The sequence below is a fragment of the Condylura cristata genome, unplaced genomic scaffold (genome assembly GCF_000260355.1).
Source record: "Condylura cristata isolate star-nosed mole 26May11 unplaced genomic scaffold, ConCri1.0 scaffold00030, whole genome shotgun sequence".
NCBI lineage: Eukaryota > Metazoa > Chordata > Mammalia > Eulipotyphla > Talpidae > Condylura > Condylura cristata.
In genome coordinates this window covers 20,761,257-20,774,962 of record NW_004567131.1, presented here as the reverse complement: position 1 = coordinate 20,774,962, position 13,706 = coordinate 20,761,257, and the positions used below count along the sequence as shown (strand labels likewise).

Below are 13,706 nucleotides of genomic sequence, written 5' to 3'. Positions count from 1 at the left end.
GCATTATGATGTTATCCAGTTAATCCAAAAGCCCTAAGATTCAGTTTCAGTTCCTTGCTAGGAATTGCAAAAATCTGACAATAATGTATCATTTCTGTATTTTAGGCAATACAGAATTTTAAGAGAATATTTTGTCTGAGAGCACAGCTGGAAGCCTAGATAACACATATCTTCTCTTCATCATTACATTACAGATTCAGATAACACTGGATGGGAATTGCTAAATACTGATGATACTAATCTTAAAAGACTCCATTTTTAAAGATTATTCAAAAAAACTTTAATTTTCTAATCTTCAGTTTTCCGTTGGGATATAGTTACCTTTATCCCCAGCTGATAGTGTTCAGACTGAGGATTGTGATTTTGTTTAAAATATAGAAATAACTGTATTCATACAATTATATTGGCTATATAGTAATATTCTTATATTAATTTCTAAGAATTGAAAAGATGAATTATTATTTGGATATGTAATATATGATGTCATATAATATTAAATATATTTAAATAAAACAAAACTAATAAGATGAAATATTGAAAAGCATACAGTTCTCTTATTTCCAACTATAAATAATTCTAGACTTTGAAATGGTTTCTAATGCCTCCAATAGCAAGTGCTTAGAGATCAGAGCTAAGAATCCAGCATGAGATTGGGTGACAATTTGGGTGACAAAAAGTGCATATGGAACTCCCTGGTGGCACAAGGGTTTAAGCTGTTCACAGCCAATGCAGTATGAGTTCACTCCCCTGTCAAGAAGGTGACTCACATGGTGTGGCAGACCTCTCCTGTCCCACTCGCTGCTCCCCTCAGCAGTGTATTTCAATTCAACTGTTCTGCTCCCCACTCTGTCTCTGGTGAATTTTCTCATCTCCCACACTTCTGGCCTGTACCCCAGTTCATGTATGCGTAAATAAATAAATCTTAAAAAAAAAAATTTAAAAAGTGCATACACCCTGACCCTGACATGAGTCTAATTTGATGTCTTCAGAGCACTTACCTCAGCTTTAATTTGTTAATTAATAAATGACATTTGTTAATGTCATTGATCAATGTACTATTATTTTATGTTATTTTTTCTATATTTTATGTCATTCTTTTCTTTTTGTACAATGAGTGCTTCCTCTCCCCAGGTGTGCCCCTGAAAAATTCCCGTCACCAACTCACCTGTGCATCATCACCATAGTCCCTTGTGCAAGAAAGAACACATCAACCCCTGTTTTAATCCCTCTCCTTTTCCCTCCTCTGCAGAGTGTCTCTGACTAATAGTTTCCTGTTAATTTTTTTTATTTATTATAATTATTTATTTCCTTATTTGGTTCCAGCTACACAGTGAGCTCCATGAACGGTGAACTCTGTCTTCATTCACCATTGTACTCCCAGGAGTAGCAGAGAACCTGGTATGAAATAGCTGCTCCATAAAAACTTGCTGAATAAGATAGGAAGAATTATTATCTACAACCTATTAGCAAGAGGCAGCTATGGGCATCTTGAGAATTCTATAGTGAGGCAAGTAAAATAAGTTAAAACCTAAAAACTAGTTTGAATAACACTTGGCTCCCAGCCCCTTCTCACCCCAAATCTACAGAGCGAAAGACTCTGGAGTCTTGCACAGGAACACTATTCAGGCTGCCTCTGGCTTGAGTCCTAGAGAGAGACCTTTAAGCAAGAACACTGGGTTGATTTGGCTAACAGGCCCTGGCAGACTAGAAGCTCCTCGCAGTGCAGCCCAGGACCTACAAAGAAGAGGTAACAAGGCCTTGAGCCCAGCAGAGTGTGCCAACGCATGTGGCACTGGCGGAGCCCAGCAGATTCGAGCAGGCATCAAAGGGAGATGGCATCAAGAACAGCAGCAATCGGTCAAGGCATTTCAAAGGCCTGGCAGGTACCAATGGCGTCAGGAGTCTCCAGGCAGGGGTTAAGATATTTGACTCTGAGAAGTGAGAACTACAAGAAGCAGCCCTTAGAACCACTTCCAACATACACACATCTCCAGAAATAGGTGGCCTTGGGGTTATAAAATATAATAGCAGATGAGAGGAGAGCCCCAGCAAAAGCAAGATTCCTATACATAGGACCCTACAACTAACAGACCAGCTATGAGAACAGAACACAGCCAGGGAGGTCGACACACTCTGCAGGGCACAGCGCCACCATTTACTCACTGTCTTCACTTTTAAACATGAAAATCTTGATATTGAACAGCGAGGACCTAGACCTTGAATTTCAATCTGGGCTCAAAAACCTTTGTTGGTTAATGATACGGAGAATAATGCTTAGTATTATGATACATGCCGAATTCTTTATCACCCCTTTATTCCTATGAATCTCCCCAAAATATGTATTACAAAACCTTGCAACTCTCAAGAATCTCTCTTTATGTACAAAAAGTATTCATTAGTTTTTCTCCACTTAGGAAAAAGGTAACAATTGAATGCCAAGCTTCAAAGCAAGCAAAGCTGCCCTAAAGCTCCAATTTGAGACTTGGTAGCACCTGATGTCCTGTGTCTTTGGCACTATTTGGCAATATAGTTTCTGGCCCAGTCCAGCCTAACCTCAGCCTGACACCTGGCGCTTCATTAGAAGACATAAATCAGAAATTCTGCCCTTCTCTCATGCCAGCCCAGTAAATGACTACTTATTTCTTGAAAAGGGGGAGAAATTCTAAGATTGACATACTTTCCTGAAACTTCCCTCTTCTAAATAAACAAGGGGGGATATGAAAGGAAATACTCCCCCCTTCTTGGCATGGCCTGGACACAGTGTTCCTCATGCTTACCCTCTAAACACATTGCAAAACACATTATGGAAATCCAGCTTACACACTGTGCTCATAGTGTATAATAAGCTTTTTCTTAAAAAGAACCAAAAGGGAACTTAAAATGCCATTCATTTTTATTAGAGAAAAGCAATATTCCTTTTTTTAATTTAAGCTTCTGTGACATCTCTTGCATCCTATTTGGTTAAAGTATTTGAGTTGCATTTTTTAAAAATATTTATTTGTGCATACAGAACTGGAGTATAGGCCAGAGGTGCAGGGGTGGTGAGAGGATTCACAAGAGACAAAGTGGGGAGCAGAACAGGTAGATCGATGCAGTACACTGTTGAGGCAAGCAACAGGCCAGACAGGACAGGACTGCTGAGCCTTGTGGGTCACCTCCCTAGCTGGGAATCGAACTCATGTTGCAGTAGCTGCAGGTAGCTTCCTAGTACTGCACTTTAACTGGCTGTATCACCAGGGAGAACCCTGAGTTGCATTTTAAGGAAATCTGAAGAGCAGGCTACTTTGGGAATCTGAATTTGGCCTCAGCATTTAACTTGCTATTTGTCAGGGTTCCTAATATTTCCTATAAACAGGTGTTCTCACCCAGACTGAGTGTCAATTGCTTGTGGAACTTTAAGAAATTATAGATGCCATGCTTTAAAGTCTTGTTTGAGTCAGAAACTGCACATGTAAAATTGACCTAAAGAACAATCATTTATGCTGTGGGATTCCTCACACATGGCTCCAGAATTATCCCCAATGTGTTGGTCAGTAGATAAAGCTCACAGAAAAGTAATTTGAGGCTCTCTTACAGTGCTGAGCTTTAACCCATTGCACCACCAGGGAGGATAAAAAAGTATTTTGAAAAGACCCATCTTGTGCTTCTGGGGCATATGCCATCAGTAAGATCCCTTGCATGAAACTCAACAGGTGGTCCATGGAAATCACTTAGTAGCTCAATAAAAATCATTATCATTCATTGAAGAACTTTTTTGGTAAGTCAATAACAAAAAGAAATAACTCAAAGCAACAGATTCTTTTCCTTCTTCCTTTCCTCTCTACAAACTTCCAAATCTGGGTCAGTCCTACAGTTCTATTTCTTTATCAAAGCTCAGAATGCTGAGGATTGTTGAAAAATCACCATGTTGGAGGTTTTTCCCAGGTCAGATTCATGGTTCCCACTTTTCTCTGTACCCTAAGCCTCGTTCTTCCATTTCTCCTTGTCCCTGACCTACTTCTGTCCCGTTCATGTTATAAATTCTCTCTTCTGCTCATCCCCATTGTATCAGCAGGTATCTCTGCTTCCTATTGCACAAAAATAACTGTGAATATCTAATAACTGGGACATTATTGATGTAAATCACTTCTGCCTTCCTTGCATCCATCCACCTCTGTCACATCTCACAAAAGTGAGTAACAGGAGAATTTTAAAAACTCTCTTAGTGCCTGCTCCCCATTCCCAAGTATGACTTAATTATCTGGGGTACAATCTAGGAATTAAAAGTTGATGAACCCTTTGATGACTCTATGGTGCAGCCAAAAGTAAGAATTTCCATTTGGGGACCATAAATCAGAATTATTCAATGTGTTATCTATTTTAAAACATACATATGTCCAAGTCTCATCTCCAGAGATCCTGCTCCTGTACATCTAGGAGGCTGTGCTTGGCTCTGATGTTTTAAAAGCTCTCTATTAGATTTGTTGTTTTGTTTTGTTTTTTAAATATTTATTTTTTTATGCATAGAGAACTGGAGTACAGGCTAGAGGTGCAGGGGCAGTGAGACGCTTCACCAGAGACAGAGTGGGGAGCAGAACAGGCAGCTCTATGAAGTACACTGCTGAGGGGAGATGCGGGCATGCCAGGAGAGGTCTGCTGTGCCATGTGCGTCACCTCTGGGGCGGGGATTGAACTCATGCTGAAGTAACTTTAGCTTCTTAGTGCTGTGCTTTAACCCACTGCGCCACCAGGGAAGGCCCTAAAGCTCTCTATCAAATGTTTTTACTATGTTAAAAATACCAACATAAATGATTGATTGTGTGTATACGTATATGTGTGTGTGTGTGTATGTATGTATGTATACACACACGTGTATGTACATTTAAAAAAAGCTCTTCAAACCTTGCATATATGCTGATTCAGAAATTAGACATGTAGGCACTGAACCCAAAGAAAAAGCATGAAAGCATTTATGCTGTGAAATTGGACAGCACTTGACCCAAGTCTTTGGGTGTTAAAGAGACTACACAGAAGGATCTGGACTAGGGCCACTGCGAGCAGATTTATTGGAAAACCTTATACTGTCAACATCACACTTGGCACCTCTTACTGATGTGACAGCGGAAACCACCTCCTCTGGAGAGCTCCATGTTTGCCACTCACATAGCCTGCTGGGCTCACCTCTAGCAAGCTGATTCTGACCATGCAGATGTGCCGAATCGAGACAAGCTGCCTTGCTACACTGTTGGGACACCCTCCTAGCCTCCCTCTGTGTCTGTCTGCATGTGTGCCGAGCCCACAACCCTCTCTTTTGGCAGGCATGGTCACTGAGCACTCTGGGCATGTGCAGATGCTTAGGGTCTTCTAAGGACACTCTCTGTGGTCATCCTCCTGATACCATCGGCTGTCTTCCAGAGCAGTTAACTATGTCTCCAGTCCCTGCTTGGTCAGTCACCTTGCCTAGTAGCTTCTGATTCCCATATTCAAAAAGGGGCCCCTAAATACAGACCACCTGCACTATTCAAACATCTGTGCTCTAGCCTGGCTCAGCTCCCCTGCCCAACTCAAACACACACCATTTTATTCATTCTAATCACATCCTTGCCCTTTACTACTCAAGCATTTTCACTTCTGAACAAGTCATAACAGTAGTGGTTATCATAGTTTAAAACTAGGGAGGGAAAAACCTAGTAGTCCAGCAAAAGGGTTTGCTAATTAATAACAGTTCATTGACATAGGAGTATTTGACCAGTATATATAAAACAACAGAAGACACAATAAGACACACAATATTACTTTCCTTTCCCAACTTTTTTTTTTAAGATTTATTTATTCATACAGAATTGGGGTACAGGCCAGAGATACAGAGGGTGAGATGCACCAGGGACAGAGCAGGGAGCAGAACAGGCAGATTGACGAAGTACACTGCTGAGGGGAGCCACTGGCAGGTCAGGAGAGGTCTGCCGTGCCATGTGAGTCAGCTCTGGGGCAGGCGGGGGTTGAACTCATGCGGAAGTGGCTTTAAGCTTCTTAGTGCAGTGCTTTAACCCACTGCGCCACCAGGTAGGGCCCTCCCAACATTTTTAATAAGGAACTAAATTATTCTCAACCTTGTTCATCACTTACCCTTTCCCTACATCTTCATGCAGGAAGCCTTCTTTGTAGCCTATAGGCTTGTGTTTGGAATTATGTATTACAACTTATATGTTTATGAATGTATGTGTTAATACAAACTCCAGCGTTCAATGAGAACACCACAAGGATTCAAAGAAGACTTCCACTCAGACAGAAAGTTCACATAAATGCAGAAAATACAGAATTATTAAAAACAGCTCAATTTCAGAATAAACTTATGTATGTAAGGAGTTTGCACAAGTAGCAAACACTGTGGCTATTCCCAAGTCCCTGCAGTTTAAGACAAATGCACTCAACTCTGGAGTGGAGAGGCCCTGGGAGATAGTTCCCTCAACAGATGGCAGCTGGATGCCAGTTTATCTGCTTTGACATCTGCTAAACATAATAGTCCATAGTCTCATACCCAAGGGCAAAGAGCAAACATGGAACTAAGAGTTTCGGATTTCCTGGTGGCTTCCAGATCGGCTTGGCCATTTCATTTGAGGAGCAAGAGTGAATCTCTGTTGTTTCCCTCCAAGCTGTTGTAGTCATCTTTGACTACTCGTAAGTTCACTTTTGTGACTCACCCCGGTTATCCGTTTGCCCAACAGGAACTGATTAAACAAAACCCTATTTCTAAAAAAAATTTTATCTATACAAAAGCTAGCATGCAAATAATGTGAATGAAACACAGGTACTATGTGTTGAAATTAAATGAAAGTTGAGAGACTGTATGGTTACCAAACAAAAGAGTCAATTAAAAAAGTACTTTTATTTTTAAGGCCAACTTACATTTAGTTTCAACTGAGACTATTTTGTTCCTTCAGAAGATGGTAGCATAGCTTGATTTTATTAGTGTAACCTTTAGGTTTTTTTCTTTTCTTTTTTTTTTTACACAATCAAAAACAGCATAACCTTGGCCATAAATGCATTAATCACACTAATTCCTGTACCAAACATATCCAAATTAAATGTTTTATTTATTCATCAAACTTAAGGTTTTAAGAATGATCCTAAAAATACAAATCTACAGTAATTTGTTTATATAATGTTTTTGCTAGGCTAAACATTAAGGTTTTGGTATTAAATAGTTGGTAACTCTCCATTTATCAGTACTATAAAGATGCAAGTGAGAAATGAGAATAGCTGCCAAGTTATCAATGTAAGTTTAAAGATACTTATATTTAGGAATCTTTATTTGTAATATTCTATCTGTAATGTTCACTCTAAGAAAAAGTAGCATTAAATGTGTCAACAAATAATAGGATGAGGCTGATGAACAATATATCAACTGTTTTAAATATTTATATTTAAAATAATACTTACTCTTTAGCTCCCCTCTAAGAGGATAAATCCTGAGTTTTTCAATGATGTCAACCACAATCAAGGAAGTCAGGACCAAAGACACAGGTAGGTCAGGTAAGGTATCAGGGATGGCAGCAGATATGGTATCATTAGTACTTTTCTGAACCTGTTTTCAGAAAACCATTTGGAAACATTCCATTATTTCATTAGTCTAAAAGCAGTGCTAATTATACATACTTTTGTTAAATGACAGCAAGCTTGGTTATCCATTTCTTAATCTCCACAAAGTTTTGAACCATTTTAAAGATGTAAGAAAACTAAAAGAGCTTTCAGTTAAAGACAGAGCTTGGTAAGTACATGTAAAAAATGTAATCAGACCCAAGTAATGGTGGAATGGAGAATTTCCACCATTTCTACTGATAAACAGAGACACTGAGAATCGTAGCTCTTTGAACTAGGGGAACAAATATTGGTGCTGATGGGGGCACTTCCTTCATCTGACTGAAGTATTAACAAAAAAACCTATAGTGAGAATCATGTGAATGGTAACATGTTGAGAATTTTCCTTCTGGGATCAAGAATAAGACAAAGAAGACACCATGACCTTTCTTATCAACATTTTACTAAAGGCCGTAGTTAAGGTAGCAAGCCAAGAGAAAGAAAGAAATAGCATAAAAAATGGAAAAAAGAAAAAAAATAGTTTTCATGCACTACATGAAAATTCTCCTAAAATGAATAAACTATTATGCATATCAACAACAAAGATTTTGAAAATGAATTTTTTTTAGTGATAGCATTTAATAAAAATTTCAACATTTTTAGAAAATAGCAAGCTGATTCTAAAATATATGTAGAAATACTAAGGGAAAGATAATGTAAAAGGAATAAAATCATAGGAATATTTATTCTTCTGTGATTAACATGCTATTATAATGCTAGTAGAATTACAGCAGTGTGGTGTTAGTATAGGTTTACAAAAATAGACAAAACAACATAACAGAAACCTCAGTAATAGAACAGGTACATCGACATCTGGTTTATAAAATAAGTAGCACTGCAGAGAAATGTGAGAAAGCTATATATGTTAATTAATGGTGTACAAGCCACAGGTAGTATTTGGGGGGAAAATAATAAAAAGTCACCTCTTACTGCACAACATATTCTAAAATTAGTTCTAGATGGATTGTGAATCTAGAAGAGAATGATAAAACAATATGCCATCCAAAATATGATATAGGAGAATATCTTCAAGAATTGGAAGATCAAATTCATAAATTGACAAAATCTTCCCAAACAAGTTACCAAAACAACATCTATAAAGGAAATAAATTGATAAATTGAAGAGTTTTTAATGTAAGAACTTATCTTCCTCAAAAGTTACCAAACCTACTAAGTCACAGCGTGAAGATTTATGTAATACATATAATCAACAAAGGACTTCAAATCTAAACACACAAATAGCTCTTGTTAATCAATTTTCAAAAGGTAAACAAGACAATAGAAATAAAGGACAAAATAGAAAAAAGTCAATCTCATTAATTATTGGGGGAATTCAATTTAAAATTACAATGAGATTCAAGACTATACCCGAGTGGCTAACACAAAACAGACTTACAGTGCAAGTGCTGGAAAAAATGTGGCTCAACGGCCACACAGTCTCTGCAGCTGAGTCTAAATTCATGCAATCTTATCCGAAGACAGGCATTTTCTGCTATCACTGAGCATGTGAATATCATATGACCCATGTATTCTACTCCTATATGATTAACCAATTGAAATGCTTATGCCTGCTCACCAGAGACATATCCAAGGATTGAGTTATTATTTCTTTTAAAGATTTATTTATTTATGCACACAGAACTGAGGTACAGGCCAGAGGTGCAGGGGTGGGGAAAGGATTCACCAGAGACAGAATGGGGAATAGAACAGGCAGATCGATGAAGTACACTGCTGAGGGGAGCAGCGGGCAGGTCAAGAATGGTCTGCTGTGCCATGTGGGTCACCTCTGGGGTGGGGATCGAACTCATGCTGAAGTGACTTTAGCTTCTTAGTGCTGTGCTTTAACCTGCTGCACCACCAGAGAGGGCCTAGATTGGATTATTTTTAACAGCCAAAATTAAAACCTAAAATGGCCACCAGGAGTAGAAACTGGGTGGCCTAAGGATCAAGTGTCAGCACTATACTGTCATGGCCTGAGTTCCATCCCCAGCCAAGATACTGACCCACATGGCACAGCAGACCTCTCCTGTCCCACCAGCTGCTCCCCTTAGCAGTGTATTTTAATCCATCTGCCTGGCCTGCTCCACACTCTGTCTCTGGTAAATCTTCTCACCCTATCCCACCCACCCTTACATCTCTGGCCTGCACCCAGTTCTTCTATGTCCCCCAGAAAGCAATAGAAATCATAAATCGTGGTACAGTCACAAAATAAACTTCTCTACAGAAATGAAAATGAACTACAATTATATATAGAAATATGATTGTACCACCTTTTTCAATAAAAGAAGCCAAACTTAGATAGCTCGTCAGCTAGCAAATTAGAGATAGTGATAACTAATTTGATTTCCCTTTAAAAGAGGTTCAAAAACAAAGTCTGGGTGATAGATGGTAAGGTAAAAGTTTCCTTTGGGAAAGAAGGAAGAATGACTGGAAAGGCTTTTAGAAAGCTAGTAAAGTTTTAATTTTTTACCAGAGTAGTGTTTGCCCAAGGATTTTCTCTGTGTCATTCCACTAATATTATGCATTTATTTTTGTTTCCTTTCATATTTCCTATGTATATATTACATTTCAATGAAAAATTAAGAAAAAAGGGGAAAATACGCAACAATGGGTAAGACATACAAGGAAACAGCAGGAAAAGGAGGTCAGTTTACAGATGTACCGTCATTTTATAAGTGCTCCTTAAAAGGTTATAAACTGAGTTTTTAAAAATCTTGGGAAAATCCCAAGTACTCACAAAGGTCACTGGGGAAAGGAGACAAGAAAATGTTGACTAAACTGAAATATTCATGGGCTGCAGTTTGAAACAAAAAATATCAGAGTCTATGCCTTCACACATTGTTCTAGTGTAGCAGTAGGAAACATTCTAACAATCGTGTGATATCACACACTAACCCTACTCACCTCTCACAACACTTACCCTGTGCATTCTAATTGCCTGGTGATTATTTCTCCCTATTATCAATGGTTACGGAAGACCTGAGATTCCTTTAAAATTCCTGAGAGCTGTATCCTCAGGACCTAACACAGTACCTGGCATTGTAATATGTATTTAATGACCATGCAATACCATAAAGTAACTTAATATATGCACCTTGTGGATATAAAAATTCTATTTTTCACAGAACCTTGAAAATTAAAAAAGTTTAGGAGTATATTGCTTGAACTTCGATAAAGAAAATTCTCACAGCCTATAAGTTCAGCCTAGAATCCTTTTCTGCACACACAACAACAAGAGTCTTTTTGGGGCAGCATTCACTCAAAACATAAACTCAAAGTTATTTTGAAATAAATACTATTTGCAAAGTATGTATGACTAGATACATTTACAAAGGTTTTAAGACTATGAGGGATTGTTCCCTTGCATATAATTATATTCCATATCGAACTGAGGGCACTCATTAAAATTGGGCTTTCAATTCCTTTGCAGTTTTTATTATTTTGAAAAAAAAAATCCTGTCAGAAACACACAGAAGCAATTTTTTTAAATTGACTGTTAAACCTTCCTCCATAATTTCAGAATAAGTTATTACTTTAAATACACAGCAACTTAGTGAATACTGAATAAAATAAATTTTAAGACATTTGTAGGGCACATCCTTTGTTACATTCCAATAACAGGAATTTTTAGATTCTCAAAACTTTGCAACAGAATAAATCAAAATTCCATACCTCAGTCATTGCTATAGAAAAGCTGAAGCTTGGAAGAGTGGTGAGCACTACATACATCATCATAACAGGTCTCCTAGCAAAGGAGAAAAAAATAAGCAAAAGTAGTAATGTACAAGATCAACAGTTCCTGCTTCATTTTGCTAGTGTTGCAGTTCCTATTCCATTCATATATAGTTTTTCTAAGAAGCTACTGGTTCCCTATTTCTATTTCCCAAATGTATGGCAAATGGTAGCACATGCAAAAAAAAAAAAAAAAAAAAAAAAAAAAACAGAATGCTTTTCTAGAACAAAGGGGTGAGAGATTTTCAAATAATTAGCAAAACAGAGACTATTGACCAACACCATAATGTAATGGTCACAATTCATGTATTAGAATCTGGCTCAGTTTGGAATCTCATGACCAACTGGGGAAAAAAAAAGGAAACAACCAGCATTGCTTTTTCAAGTTATATTATATCCCATGTTGTAAAACTAATCTTTTTCACTGCTAAAAGTCCAAAGGTAGAATTGGAGTTATAATTATGAATTTCATGTATATACACGTTGACTCTCAATGCTACACAGCTGAAACCTGTATTATAGTGCAATGTTACTACAGTAACAAACAAAATAAAGTTCATCCTTCAAAGACTACATTTTGAGGTAATATACTATTACTTCATAATTAAAGCACCTGGAAATGTCTCACTGAACAAAAAAAAATCATAAAAATCAACCAAATGCTTATTGAGATATAATATGTACATGATATTATGACAGAAAGATTTAAACACCTATTTAGCACCATTAGTTTACTGAGAGATGAAATACTTTGTGAAGTTTTTCTATAATGACTCAGTTATTCTCTGTTTCTTAAAGTACACATTATATTAATTACATTTTTAAGAGACTATGTTTCTGACCACAAATATTAGCGTCTCTCAAATAACTAGCTTTCTCTTTGGTGCTGCAATGCCTCCCTCCAACCACCCTGTCTTGGATGGCTTTAGTGTGAACATGAGTTAGGAGGCAGGATACCACCTCTCATAGTTGGACCTGCCAAAACCAGTGGTAAGAAAAATTTTAAACTGGTAGCTCTGCCTCCTTTTCTGAGTCCAGATCCAGTAATCCTGAAGTACTCAACTCTCCATGATTGGCCAGAACTTTATTCATTTGACCTCTAAAAGATGAGAGTATCCCAGGGACTCTTTCTACAGCTCTCCTTTTTATTATCTTCCTAGATTATTTTGGCCAATCCCATGATTTTAAATTTCAACTGTGTCTAGTACCTCCACTTGGATATCTAATAAGTAAAAATGTCCCTCAAAGAATCAACATCATCCTTAAATCCTGACTAAGTGCCAAAATACCACCTCGGCTAACTCTTTGTGGTTAATTCAATGTCCTCTTTCAGCAGCAAAATTTCCTAATTGGTTTCTAATCTCACCTAGCAACAATGTCTCCATAGGACAGGTTTGAATTTTATTTTCATTTAAAAGTTAAGTAATCTCTTATCACTGCACTGTTCAAAAATCTCCAGTGTGGAATGGTTATTGTATATTGAGTGAAGATTTAAAAATGGCTAGAATGCAGGGATTACAACTGAGATAGAAAGAGGCACAAAATGATGTAAAAATAAACTATTATATTAGTTTTTAAAAATGGCTAGAATGATAAATTTTGTGTGCACTATAGCACAAAACACACAGGATTGTATGTTTTCATAAAGAAAATCTCTAATGGATTTATGTATATTTATGGATATATGTATATTTATGTATCACATATAAGTTTTTTTAAATTTATTTATTTTTATTTGTACAGAACTGGGGTACAGGCCAGAGGTGCAGAGGGTGAGAGGCTTCATCAGAGACAGAGTGGGGAGCAGAACAAGCAGATCGACGAAGTACACTGCTGCGGGGAGCAGCGGGCGGGTCAGGAGAGGTCTGCCGTGCCATGTGGATCTCCTCTGGAGTAGGCAGGGACGGAACTCATGCAGAAGTGGTTTAAGCTTCTTAGTGCTGTGCTTTAACCCGCTGGGCCACCAGGGAGGGGCCTCACATATGTTTTTAAGAAAACCTCCAGTGGCTGAACGCTGTCACTAGCATAAGATTGAGGCATATTCCATGCTCTACATGACCTGTTTTCCCTGTTCTCCACCCTGCTTGTAATGACTTCCCTCTGTTCCCTTCCAACTCCAGCTTTCTGGTTATTGCTAGTTTTCTGATGATGACACCAAACATGACTACTCCTTTTGCCTGGTATTCTCTACTTCTTGGTTCTTTGTCACCCTTAATTACATTTTAATATATCTCCACATGGATGGGTGGATAGACAAACAGACAAACACAAAGATAGACAGACAGACAGACAGACAGACAGACAGACAGACAGACAGACAGACAGACAGACAGACAGACAGATAGATAGATAGATAG

The 13,706-nt window shown here is 37.9% G+C and overlaps 1 protein-coding gene across 1 annotated transcript in view; it reads right to left on the bottom strand.

The window, feature by feature from the left end:
* Positions 1-13,706, bottom strand: part of TMEM236 (transmembrane protein 236) — a 30,475-nt gene that overhangs the window by 7,719 nt on the left and 9,050 nt on the right. Inside the window, exons 2-4 of the mRNA XM_004691280.1 lie at positions 11,290-11,362; positions 7,416-7,564; positions 6,603-6,625 (exon numbers count right to left, since the gene is read on the bottom strand). Coding sequence (XP_004691337.1) covers positions 6,603-6,625; positions 7,416-7,564; positions 11,290-11,362 — 245 coding nt within the window. The remainder of the gene's footprint in view (positions 1-6,602; positions 6,626-7,415; positions 7,565-11,289; positions 11,363-13,706) is intronic.